The 12,041-nt window shown below is 40.4% G+C and overlaps 2 protein-coding genes across 2 annotated transcripts in view; both read left to right on the top strand.

Annotated features, from left to right (window-relative positions):
• The window catches only part of LOC135499507 (uncharacterized), a 46,583-nt gene extending 39,185 nt beyond the window's left edge, over window positions 1-7,398 (top strand). Inside the window, exon 6 of the mRNA XM_064790297.1 lies at window positions 6,083-7,398. Coding sequence (XP_064646367.1) covers window positions 6,083-6,985 — 903 coding nt within the window. The 3' untranslated portion in view covers window positions 6,986-7,398. The remainder of the gene's footprint in view (window positions 1-6,082) is intronic.
• LOC135499386 (uncharacterized) lies at window positions 7,002-8,642 on the top strand. Its single transcript, XM_064790131.1, has 7 exons — window positions 7,002-7,013; window positions 7,681-7,685; window positions 7,776-7,886; window positions 8,004-8,111; window positions 8,230-8,295; window positions 8,417-8,483; window positions 8,599-8,642. Exons 1-6 carry the CDS (start codon window positions 7,002-7,004, stop codon window positions 8,469-8,471), a joined length of 357 nt encoding a protein of 118 aa, XP_064646201.1. The 3' UTR covers window positions 8,472-8,483; window positions 8,599-8,642.
• Window positions 8,643-12,041: the final 3,399 nt, after the last annotated feature.

The raw sequence follows: 12,041 nt of genomic DNA, 5'->3' as shown, positions 1-12,041 counted from the left end.
GCTATTGATACCAAATTTGGTACACATTTACCCCTTAGTCAGGTGATCTTAGGGACCGAAGTTTGGTCCAATATGATTCACCACTTGACCACCAGGGGGCAAAATCCAAAAACCTTAAAAATGTGATTATTCCTTAACTTCTTGCCCGATTGCCACCAATTTGATATCATGGGTACATCTAACCACCATACAGTATATGTCACACAGGTTTTTAATTTGACCTTCTTGTCAAGGTCACAGAGGTCAAATGGCGTAAATCCGCCGTCAGGCCGTAACTATGGCACGTTTCTTAACTGCAATGACTATTGATCACAAATTAAGTACACATGTACCCCTTGGTCAGGTGATCTCAGGTACCGAAGTTTGGTGCGATCTGATTTGCCGTTTGGCCTCCAGGGAGGGGGCCAAATCCTAAATTCTTCAAAATGCCATTATTCCTAGTAATGACTTGCCTGATTGGCACCAATTTTATATCATAGGTACATCTAATTCTAACAACCATTCAATGTGTCACCCGGGTCTTCTTTGATTTGACCTACTTTTCAAGGTCACAGAGGTCGAATGTATTGTAAATTGGCCATTTTGGGGAAATTGTAATTGCTTGGACCTACATCAAACCTAACACTACATGACACAATACCATGCTCTTTATCCATCTTTCCTCCACATGAGGTGAGCACAATGGCCCTGGCCATTTCATATTTCTTGTCGTATCCCTGAGCTTTCGGTATGACCGGCCATCTTAGGTCACATGATGTAGACATCTCCATCACACATTAATATTCATGGCCCTACATATTCCTTTTATTCCATCGTGGAACGATGTATTCTCACCCAACCTTGATATTCTGATTATATTATTATTCTGCTTAGAGAAGTTGCTATGAGACCATTCGTTATATGGATTTATTGGCAGACTAACATTTGTTCAAAACCATCCTTTCCTCTGATCATGAAAAGCCTTTGTTTTTGTAATGAGACCGGTTCTCGGCTTTAACTTCAGGTCTGGTCATGCGTCTTTCAACCATACTCATATACTTTTATATGCAACTTCCAGCATCGCTGCAGGGAATATTTTACCTAACGGTCAGGGGGTGAGGGGATAAATCTTTCCATTTCTAGAGTCAAGTATTTTATGAGTCAGACCACGCTGGAATTTCTTCAGGGGAAAGCTATAATAACATTAACGTTCCATCAAACTTTACCCGATTTTATACAACACATCCGGTTGGAGATTACTGTGTCAAATATCCATGTCATCGGGTACTGGTTCTGATGAGTTGTAAGTTCAACCATTCTCAAATTAAAGTGCCTTATATATGATTTCTCTGAATTGCGGTTGAATGATACATTATGTTAAGAAGTGAGGTGCTAGTAACCTCTCCTTCTTATATGAATGCAGTTTTTTTTGACGATTTTTGAACTGCACCTGACCCCACGGGGCGCTTCATGTTAAAAAACTATTTTTGGCTATGTCTCATAAATTATGCTAGCTAAAATCATGACATTTTTAATGTGGACACTGCTCATGAGACTACATCACATAATACCCGGGCTTTTTATTTGACCTTCTTTTCAAGGTCACGGGTCTAATAGTGTAAATTGACCGTAATTGGTTTCTGGAGCACTTCTCCATAGCTATTGATGCTAGGATATTAATCTTTGGGTTGTTTGAAGGTCTTATGTTGCTATTGTGGCTTTTGGCAGTTTTGACGATTTGCAAACTATAATTAGCCCCAGGCTTCATGTGAAAAACTACTTCTGGCTATATCTCATAAATCATGAAATTTTTACTGTGGACACTGCTCATGAGACTACAACACATAATACCCGTGCTTTTTATTTGACCTACTTTTCAAGGTCACAGGGGTCAAATAGTCTTAATTGACTGTAATTGGTTTCTGGAGAATATCTCTATAGCTATTGAGGCTAGGCTTTTCATCTGCGGGTGGTTTGAAGGTCTTATGGTGCCATTGTGCCTTTGGCGGTTTTGACAATTTTCGAAATACACTCAGCCCCAGGTAGAGCTTCATGTGAAAAACTACTTTTGGCTTTATCTCAGGAATTATGTGAGCTAAAATCATGAAATTTTTACTGTGGACACTGCTGATGAGACTTCATCACATATTACCCAGGTTTATGATTTGACGTACTTTTCAAGGTCACAGAGGTAAAATAGCGTAAATTTACCGTATTTGGTTTCCAGAGCATATCTCCGTAAATGCTAGGCATTTCATCTTCGGGTGATTTGAAGGTGTTATGTGCCATTGTACCTTTTGGCTCTTTTGATGATTTTCGAACTATGCTTCGCCCCAGGGGAAGAGCGCTTCATATGAAAAAGTGCTTTTGGATATATATCATGGATATTGCTGGCTAAAATCATGAAATTTTTACTCTGGACTACATCACATATAATACCTGGGTTTTTATTTTGACATGCTTTTCAAGGTCACAGAGATCAAATAGACTAAATTGACCATTATTGGTTTCTTGAGCATGTCTCCATAACTACTGATGCTGGAATTTTCATCATTGAGTTCTATGTTGGTCCTAATGATGCCATTGTGTACTTTGGCACTTTTGGCACTTTTGCTCATCAGCCAAAAAGGGCCCTTTTTCTCACAAACTACTTTCAGCTGTATCTCACGAATGATGAGCATATTCCACTGAGCCAACTTTACTATCATGTCATCTTCAGCAGGTGTGGGCTAAGGGGTTATGCTCACTTTTCGATGCTACATTTTCATTTTTTATTTTTTAATCAATTAGGTTTTTTTCCCAAAAATTCCTGGTTATCAGTTTACCGAAATGGCAGGACTGTGGCTCGGTATCCACATTTTCTGTTTCCGAAGGAAAACTTGAGAACTGCTTTTTGCATTGATTTCGCCACTCTGTGGTTCATTGGTGTCGGTAAGGGGAAGGTTCCCTTTCGATATTCAGCGCGATGGGATTCTTGGTTTTGCCACTAGGGGGCTGTCAACATTTTTGGTTTCCGCACGATAACTTGAGCCTTTGCGATTGATTTTATTTGTTGTGGGAATATCGGAGTGGAGTAGGGGGATGCTCCTTTCAATAATGGGTGCGATGCGATTCTCGGTTTTGCCACTAGGGGGCCATCAACATTTTTCGTAAAATTGTCGTTTCCGCAGGATAACTTGAGAATGGCTTGATGCATTGATTTCATCCCTTGGTGGTTTGTTGCTGTTCGGTACCGGAAGGTGCACTTCAGACAAACCTAAGAAAAAAATCTTGTGACAAACCATGCTAAACCAATGAATATGGATTTATTTTGTCGAAAGGTCAGGATGCATGCAACAGGGTACAATTTGAGTGACACCCTTAGGGCCTTCTAATTCTTAAACGTTGAAGAACATGAAGTTGTCATGCTGACTTATCGGCGATGAATATCAGTCCTAAAGTCTCCTCCTTTCACCAACGATAACTCCCGCCAGGTAATCTGTTTGACGCACCATCATAAACGGGTGGCCAATCAAATTGCTCGACACAAAGTAATTGAATGACAGCCTGAATTGATAGTGCCAACCTCCGGATCATGTTACCCTTCTTCCATACAACATGCACTGTGCATTTGGGTCAGGTCAGCATCCCTGGAACCGTTACTCATTGAACACCTGGTCTTCAATTATGCTGGCTTTCAGTGCTTGAATGAATTCAGTGAAAGGCAGCTCAGAGTCATTGTCAGGGTTCTATTTCATTGATCTGAAGCAAATGAATGGTCAGGGTAGGGGTGAGAACTCTAAATTTTGATGTTGTCTTTGTCCGAAAATACGTCATCGTACTTTTAAAATGTACATGCATCATTGATGTTTACAAATGTACATGCCTAGGGTTGTCAATGTGTTGAAAAAAGAATTCTACCCCGCACTAAAACCATTTCTTTTGCCCGAGATTGGTATCAGTGATAGAGGCCCTTACACACCAGGTTGAGGAAGCCACTGCTGGCCGCAACAAACCGGAACAAACCAGCCGCAAAAAAAGGTAAAAAGACCGCATAGTCGCACACCTCTGATGTCAAAATCCCCCCCCTTCCCAAAAATATTTCAGAAATTTTTGGTTGCCTGACATGAAATACTTCAAATATGAAAACTGACCAAGGAAGCAGTAGGCTAATTGCATTCAATTCTATGCTTTGCCCAAGCTTTAGTACTGTCCAGCAAAATGGTGGATTGCCGTCCGTCAGATAAGTGTAATCAGACCTGAACCTTTAAACAAATGTTATCATGTTTTACAGGGATGATCGACAGGTGCTGTATTTCAACGCTTTGGTGACCACGTAACAAAAGACCAAGAGAGAGGAGCGGATCTGTTTTCATAGAACCAAACGAACACCTCGCACCTCCCATCTAACATCAGCGCCCACCTGCGCGGTTATCAGAAGAACCAGTCGATCCTAGTATTTCATTCTTTTTCATTGTATTAGTAACTAAAAATAAAATGAAATAAACTGTATGTGGCAGTTGATCTACAAAAAATTCATTGTATTTGTTAAAGTTTTTACTTGCTATAATCAATGTGGACTAGAATATCATACCCCTTGGACTTGGTCCTCGCTTTGCAACTGATTGGTTGTCCCTGATGTAAAGCTGGCGGCAATTACTGCATGGCTGTTTGGCTTAGGCTAGACCATGTTCACTGGACTAGTTGTCGCAACCAACCTATACTTCAAAGTAATTGATGTAAAGGTTCAGAATGTTTCTGGTTGTGACCATGCATCTACTGGGCAGGTTTGTCTCAAACTGTTCTTCAAAGGATTTGATGTAAAGGTCCATACTGCCTTAACTACTTGCCCCAAGGTTGTGACCATGCATTGACTGAACTGGTATTTCACAACCTGCACTTCCAAGGAATTGATACAAAGGTCCAAATTGCATTTACTAGTTGCCCTATGGTGTGACCATGCATCTAATGGACTTGTTTGTCTTAAGCTGAACGTCAACGGATATGATGTAAAGGTCCAGGCTGCAGTAACTGGTTGTCTACTGGGTTGCGACTGTTGAAGAAACCATGGCAACTAGTAAGATTTACTCTCTGTAACAATCTTCAACTTGTAATCACACTCATTACATGAAGTTATATGAACAATCGGATGGACCGAGCATCCTCCTCTTTTTTTTGGCAATCTTGTCAACTCTGTAAGGTCAGTGAAAGTATCCACCGTTAAAGATTCACCCTTCCAGGTGTCGGTATCTATCTAGCAGTAGCAAGGGTGTCCACTAAGAGGGGTTTCACATTGAATGAATAAAGATGAAACCCCGGGAATAGTTACGACTTGCCGCAGTGGTACCGAATGACAGGACGAAGCTGGTCAAATGTGTCTGGAGTGTATATATGGAAAGCATGCCGCACTTGGTTATGCTCGAGTCAACTTGTCAGTCATATGATGCATCTGGATTACATTTATCGCCAAAATACCCCAGGAACATGAAACTGTGTTCTTTGAGCAGGGAAAGATATTTTTTTAAAAATAACGTGTAAAAAGGGAACTACATTGTGATAAGAACTATTTTTAGCTTGTTGGCAAAGATTAATGGCTTGTTGAAACGTTTATCAGCTTGTTGGTCCGACAACCCAGTTACTGAGTTTGGAAACACCTGCTGAGTATATTTTCCGTAATTTTAATAACTTATTTCCTAAAAGTTCCAAATTTTCCAACAACAAAATTCTAAAATATACCCTAAAAAGGCTCAGAGGTGACCAACATGTCTGCCAATGGTGCAATTTGTCATGCCTTACCCAAAAAAACCTATGTGTAGCTGCTTTAATTTGTTTGTATCTGTATTATTCAAACTCCTTTTAGAAAATATGATTTTAACCACTATTACTGTCGTGTAATGGTGGCCATTTTGGATTCAAAAATGGTAGTCGCAGTTGGTACTCCGATCATGTCACTGTTACTAAAGTGTATGTGTGGTTGATAGAGTGGCCAGTCTATCAGTATTCTCTACTTACATCAAAGGTTAAAGTCTAGCCCTGTTAGGATTTTGATATAGTTAAGTCAGTCTGTCAGTGCTTATCATCATGCAACATGTCTTTAACAAGTTTTGTTTTCATTTCATTTCAGTCAATCTCCCTATCCCCAAGAGATGTCGCTTGTTGTCCATTCTCACACTTCGACCAATCGAATCTACAGACAGCACTCGACATGGAAGATATCCCACAGTTCATTGCGTCAAACATACTTGATCTCTCCGCGAGGAAGCTATGGAGTGATGCATGCGGTTGTTACTTGAGCAAGAGCATGAATTTCTTCAAAAAGGCTGTACCAGTTGTTCAGAAGGAACAAGGTGGCACTTGTTGCAAAGATGATGACTCAGTCTTGCAATGTTTGAAAGAAACACAGGAGTTTTTTGCCAGCGAATCAGAATGCAAAGTAAAAAAAGAGGTGGAGTACCAAGGCTTGTCGCCCATTACAGAATTCGAGGGCGAAGACGAAATATTTCTGCTCGAGAAGATCAAAATTGAGTACGAGGAGGGTGGTGAGGTGCAGAACACATCTGGCCAAACTCCTGAACAAAAATGTCAGCCGTCACCAACAAAATTGAATGAGCCAGTGACAAATGACTCCAAATTGGCACCAATCCATGAATTGTCCTTGAAACAGATCCACGGTCTCAAAGCTATGTCAGATATTTGTGTCAGTGGTCTTGAACCTACCTTTATGTTGAACACTAGTCAACCCTCTGGACAGTTTTCACAAACTTGCGAACAGAAACCCACCAATACCAACAGTGATTGTAAAACAGCCTCAAATAAACTTTCTTTGAACAAACTGGACGTTTTAGCAGGTGTTGTTTCGTCAGACTGTGATAGTGATATCAAAGGTGCACTAGAACATGCTTATATTTCTAAGAAGGACGATGAATTTCAAGTGTTCAAGACTTTAACACGAAAGATTTTAAAACCTGCTGATTATTTTATTGCTTATACAAACTTGGTAGAGAAGTTGAAAGATATTGGTTTGTAACCATGACAGTGCTAAAATGTATTACCAGGTAGTTCATAATATGGTGTTGCTGAAATAAACCATTTCTAGAGAAGAATTCGAAAACGATAGGATTGAGGTTATTCAGAGGACCACTCTTTTCATCATAAAGATCGAGGTTGTGCCCCGTAAATGGTTTATTTCACAACGTTGTTGTGCCGCCCACTACGAAAACTGCATTTCATGGCATTTGGTTCACAAGAAAAGTATACAGGACTAAGGAATATATTAACAGGGCGAAGCCCTGTGAAATTACCTCAAGGTGAAACCCTACGAATTTAGGTCAGAAGACATTATTTGTTTACAGGGAGAATCAATTTCTCCAAAAACATTTCAAAAACTTCCTCAGGGGCTTTGACCATAACATGACCTAGATTCAAGGTATTTTATTCACAGTGCGGAGCCCTGTGATTTTGGTCGCAGGGCGAGTCTATTTCTCTGAAATTATTTTCATAATGCCACCATGTTATTGACCTTGTAATGGCCTTTTAATTCTGCCTTTCCCTTGAGATATTTTTTGTTACTAAATGTAACTTCTGTAGGGTCTGCACCTCTGAGGAGAGGTCGAGGCAGCTGTCGAAATAACTATCCTCCCACCACTGCAACAGCAGGACTGGTGAATAAATCTTATTTTCATGTTACACAACTCTCATTCATATTCCTTATCTCATTTGCAGATCAGGTCAGCTTTTCAATGCCATACTTCAACATCAATCTGATCCGTTCCTATTTTTTTCAGGGCAGACTCTCAAAACCATTAAATCAAGGGCAGAGCCAAGGCCTGGGAGGATACTGCCATCCCTGCTTCCCATAACATTCCCCAGGCAACATGCTTTGCCCCAAACGTTAGGGAGTCCAGCACTCCATACGCTGCCCAGCATAAGTGAGTTAAAATTTACTTTCAAAACATTCCTACTTTTCAATCACAATCGCAACTAAAGTTTTAACTCATGACAGTATTATTTTGGCACATTTTCAATCGCACTATTCTTTGTTTCAGGGGGTGCCGCTGCTTCGTGGAGCCATCAACGCCCTGTGCCAACCAAGCCAGCTGCATTGGGTGCTTCCCCGACAGTTGCGGCAGAAGACAGAGCAAGTCCTCTGCCTGGTAGGTTGAAATTTACATTCACAACACTCCTATTTTTACTTCCTCCTTTGTATTACATCATGTATGTCATGCCATCATTAATTTGGCACATATTCAATACAATGATTCTTTGTTTCAGTGGTTGCCGCTGCTTCACGGTAACGTCAACGATGGCCGTTGTCATCAGTCGCAAGTCCTCTGACTGGTTAGTTGAAATTTACATTCCGAACACTCCTATTATTACTCCCGCCTCCTCTGTATTACACCATGTGATTCATGCCAGCATTATTTTGGCAGATATTCAATCTAATTATTCTTTGTTTCAGTGGTTGTCACTGCTTTACAGCCACGTCAACAACAACCGTCATCACCAATCACTAAGTCATCTAACTGGTAAGTTTAGAATTTACATTCAGAACACTCTTATTTTTACCTCCTCATCTCGATTACATGCTACGCGTATTCAAAATACATACTACGCATATTCAAAATGATTACACTTTTGCAGGGTTGCAAAAGACAAGAAAAAAAAGGAAACCTCGGCCATGTCAGTCTTGCGGATGATCTCGTCACGAATAGTAAGTTTTTTAAATTTTTCTTTTACTGATTAAGTGTTATACGTTTTTAAGCATGAATACGTATTTCCATATGAAAAAAAAATTTACCTTATTAATTTATGTCTTTCAGGCCCTCAAGAACTTCCTTGGACATGACTTGTTTGCCACTTGAGGGACTATGTGAAGTTGTGAGTTCAGAATGACAAACCGGCGCTTCTGACAGATAGGGACAGAGTGGGAAATCTGGAAATGGTGAGCGTGATAAAAAACAAATTATTTTGAAAAGACGGTGAGGCCGTGTCTGAAAGTCCAAATAGACATGCAACTGCCTGACTGGACTTTCCAGGGAGTTACTTCGACAGGCATGTTTCGATGACGATGGCTATCCGGATGTGGAAACAACCCTCAGATTGGATGCGGATCCATTTCAAAATTGTTTCCTAAACATGTTTGCTCCTGATAAGGATAAGGATTCTGAGGAACAAGTGTTCCTCAAAAAGAGGAAAGAGGCAAAGAAACCACCTTTAACTCAAGAAGCGTTCAATACGTATCTCCAGATGGACAATGAAACTACGGATTGGGAGATGTCAGAATACTATGATTCCCTCTTTCCTGATCTACTTTCATCGAGAACTGGGGATACAAAAGTTGCAGATGAAGTACCATCATCACCACAACCACTACCACCATCAACACCACCACAAATACTATGTTCACCACTACCACCACCGTAAGTTATATGTTCACAACCTCCACCACAACTATCATGTTCACCATTACCACCACTGCAATTTCTATGTTCAGCACCACAACTATCATGTTCACCATTACCACCACCGCAGTTTCTATGAATGCCACCAAGGAGTGAAATTGATTGGCTCAAAGTGTCCATTGACAACTCCTCACTAATGAGAGAGGTCATGATGTTGTATTCAGCGGCTTTCCCTGACACAACAGAACAGCCAAGTGGCAAGGGCACTGTGAGCAATCCAAGCCAAGAGTTTTTGCCACACTCTCTCAAAGAGGATGATCTCTTCCTTGAAGTCGAAGTGAAGAGGACCGCCAAGCAAGTGAGCACCTCCTCTTCGACCTGAGTAATCAGAATCGGAAGGTAGATGTCGACCTCACTGCTCTTCTTGATGACAATGATAACAATGATGATGATAACTGTGATGATATAGATGATGGTGATATCCAAGCTGCCCCTATATCCCACCCAGCATTTGAACTTCTTTCCATTAAGGAGAAAAATATGCCAAAACAAAATACTGTTCAGAGGGATTATTTAATGAGGGTTAATGGATTGCAGAGGGGACAGTCTTTCAATGACATACTTTTTTACATCTCAAATATTTTCGCAGAATTACTGAACAGACTTAAGACAATGTACAACCACAGGATAGGGTCAGGCTGGTAATCTCGGGTCCAGGTCTTGGGCACATCAGTCTTCCATTCATGTCCCCTGAGGACTTGACAGTCGAAAAGGTTCTCAGCCAGATTGAAAGGGTGAATGGTGGCTGGATATTTAGGAAGGGATTTTATGTCAATTTTATACACGCTAATTTGCCAGCTGGGGGGAAATGGTTGAAGGGGATTTCTGGCCTTGACGTAAAAGGTTAAAAGGAAAAAAAATGTTTCATTGAAATACAAAATACGGAGGATGAACTTTGCCTGGCACGAGTAATCGTGATAGCATGAGCGCGACTCTGTGATGATCCCAAATATCCACTCATGAGAAAGTCACATTCTGGCTGAAAATCTTCACGAGGAAGCTGGTGTCCCTAAGACCAAATGCGGTTTAGACAAGGTAGAAACATTTCAGCATGTGTGGTTGCCAAGGTTTCAGTTGGTTGTATTTTCCGTTCTGTATTTTGATTGTGTATGTTAAAAAGGCCCCCAGCAGAATATCAAATGAATATTCATCACTATTGGGATCATTTTTGTCCGATTACAAAAAGGAAACCATAGAACGCTCATATTATTGCAGACATTGCAATAAAGGTTATAATAATTATAAAACCCACATCTGTGATGCAACCTGTGCCTGTTGCAAAGCTTATGGGGGGGGGGGGGGTACGATAGTTACCTGGCCAAACTGTGATATTTGTAAACGAGTATTCAAAAGCCCAAGATGTTTTGACAATCACTTGGTACTCAATAAAGACCAAAAGTCTTACTGTGATCTCTATAAGAAATGTATTACCTGTAATGAATCTTGTCAAGCATGTCAAGCATGTATGTTTTATGTTGTATTGTAACACATGTTGGACACATAAACCATCAGAGCATGACTGTTACATTCGTAAACCAACTCCTCCTCAAAAAGCTGATAGAACAAAGTTTCAAAAATTAATCTTTTTTAGTTTTGACACAACTCAAGAACTGGTCCATGAAGGTGGTGACAAAGAGCATTCACCAAATCTATGTGTTGCACATCGGTGTTGTTCTTGGTGCGATGACCAAGAATGTACTACTGACAATGAGGAGTTTAGGTGTCTATATTGCGAAACATTAGATGGTACTCGACGGGAAAAAAAAGATTTTTTCTGGTCAAAATATGGTGATTGATTTTTGTGAATGGTTATTTAATGGTACTAAAAGAGGTGTAGTTGCTGTAGTACACAACAACCAAGGGTATGATGGTTTTTTTATTGTTGATTACCATCATCGTCAAGGTATCAAACCAAATAAAATGATTCAGGTTGGACAGAAGATCCTTTCCTTTGAAGTTGAAGGTGTCAAATTTTTGGATTTCCTTAGTTTTCTACCAATGCCCTGAAATTAAGTCGATTTCCAAAAACCCTCAAGCTAAAAGAACTGAAAAAAGGTCTAACTTCCTCCACCTTTTTGGTTCACCGTAGGAGAGTCTGTACAACACCGCAGTGTCCAGCGTCATCATCGTTGTCGTCCGGATCCTGTTACAAAAACAGTGGCACGTTTCTTAACTACTAGCTAGGGCTGTGGGGGACTGTATCAACTCGATAATTAACTCGACACACGGCTGCTGCTGAACATAAAACCGTCTTTTAACTTGTTCTTATTTACATATTTACAATCATACAAATCATGAGCAATCTCAGCGCGCAATCCTCACTCTCCGCCATCTATGTTGTTGTTGTCGTTGCGACGCGAAGCGAAGACAAAAATCGCTCCGGAACATTCTCCCCCCGAAAATAGAGCTGGGGAAATTTTCCACCCCGAGCTACTCTTTTTTTTGACTCAATAAGCAATAAACAATACTTACACACAATTTAAGTACCCCAGTCTAATCAGACTCTAAATAAGTACCATGTAAAGATAAAAGGCATGTATATTGTATCAACCCTTAGACATTAGTTGGCATCATGAGACACAGGCTGTTCAGATTTAGCCTCCAACATTCTCAGCTTTTGGA

Source organism: Lineus longissimus, chromosome 15 (assembly GCF_910592395.1).
Source record: "Lineus longissimus chromosome 15, tnLinLong1.2, whole genome shotgun sequence".
Taxonomy (NCBI): Eukaryota; Metazoa; Nemertea; class Pilidiophora; order Heteronemertea; family Lineidae; genus Lineus; species Lineus longissimus.
This window is presented reverse-complemented; position numbering and strand designations above follow the sequence as displayed.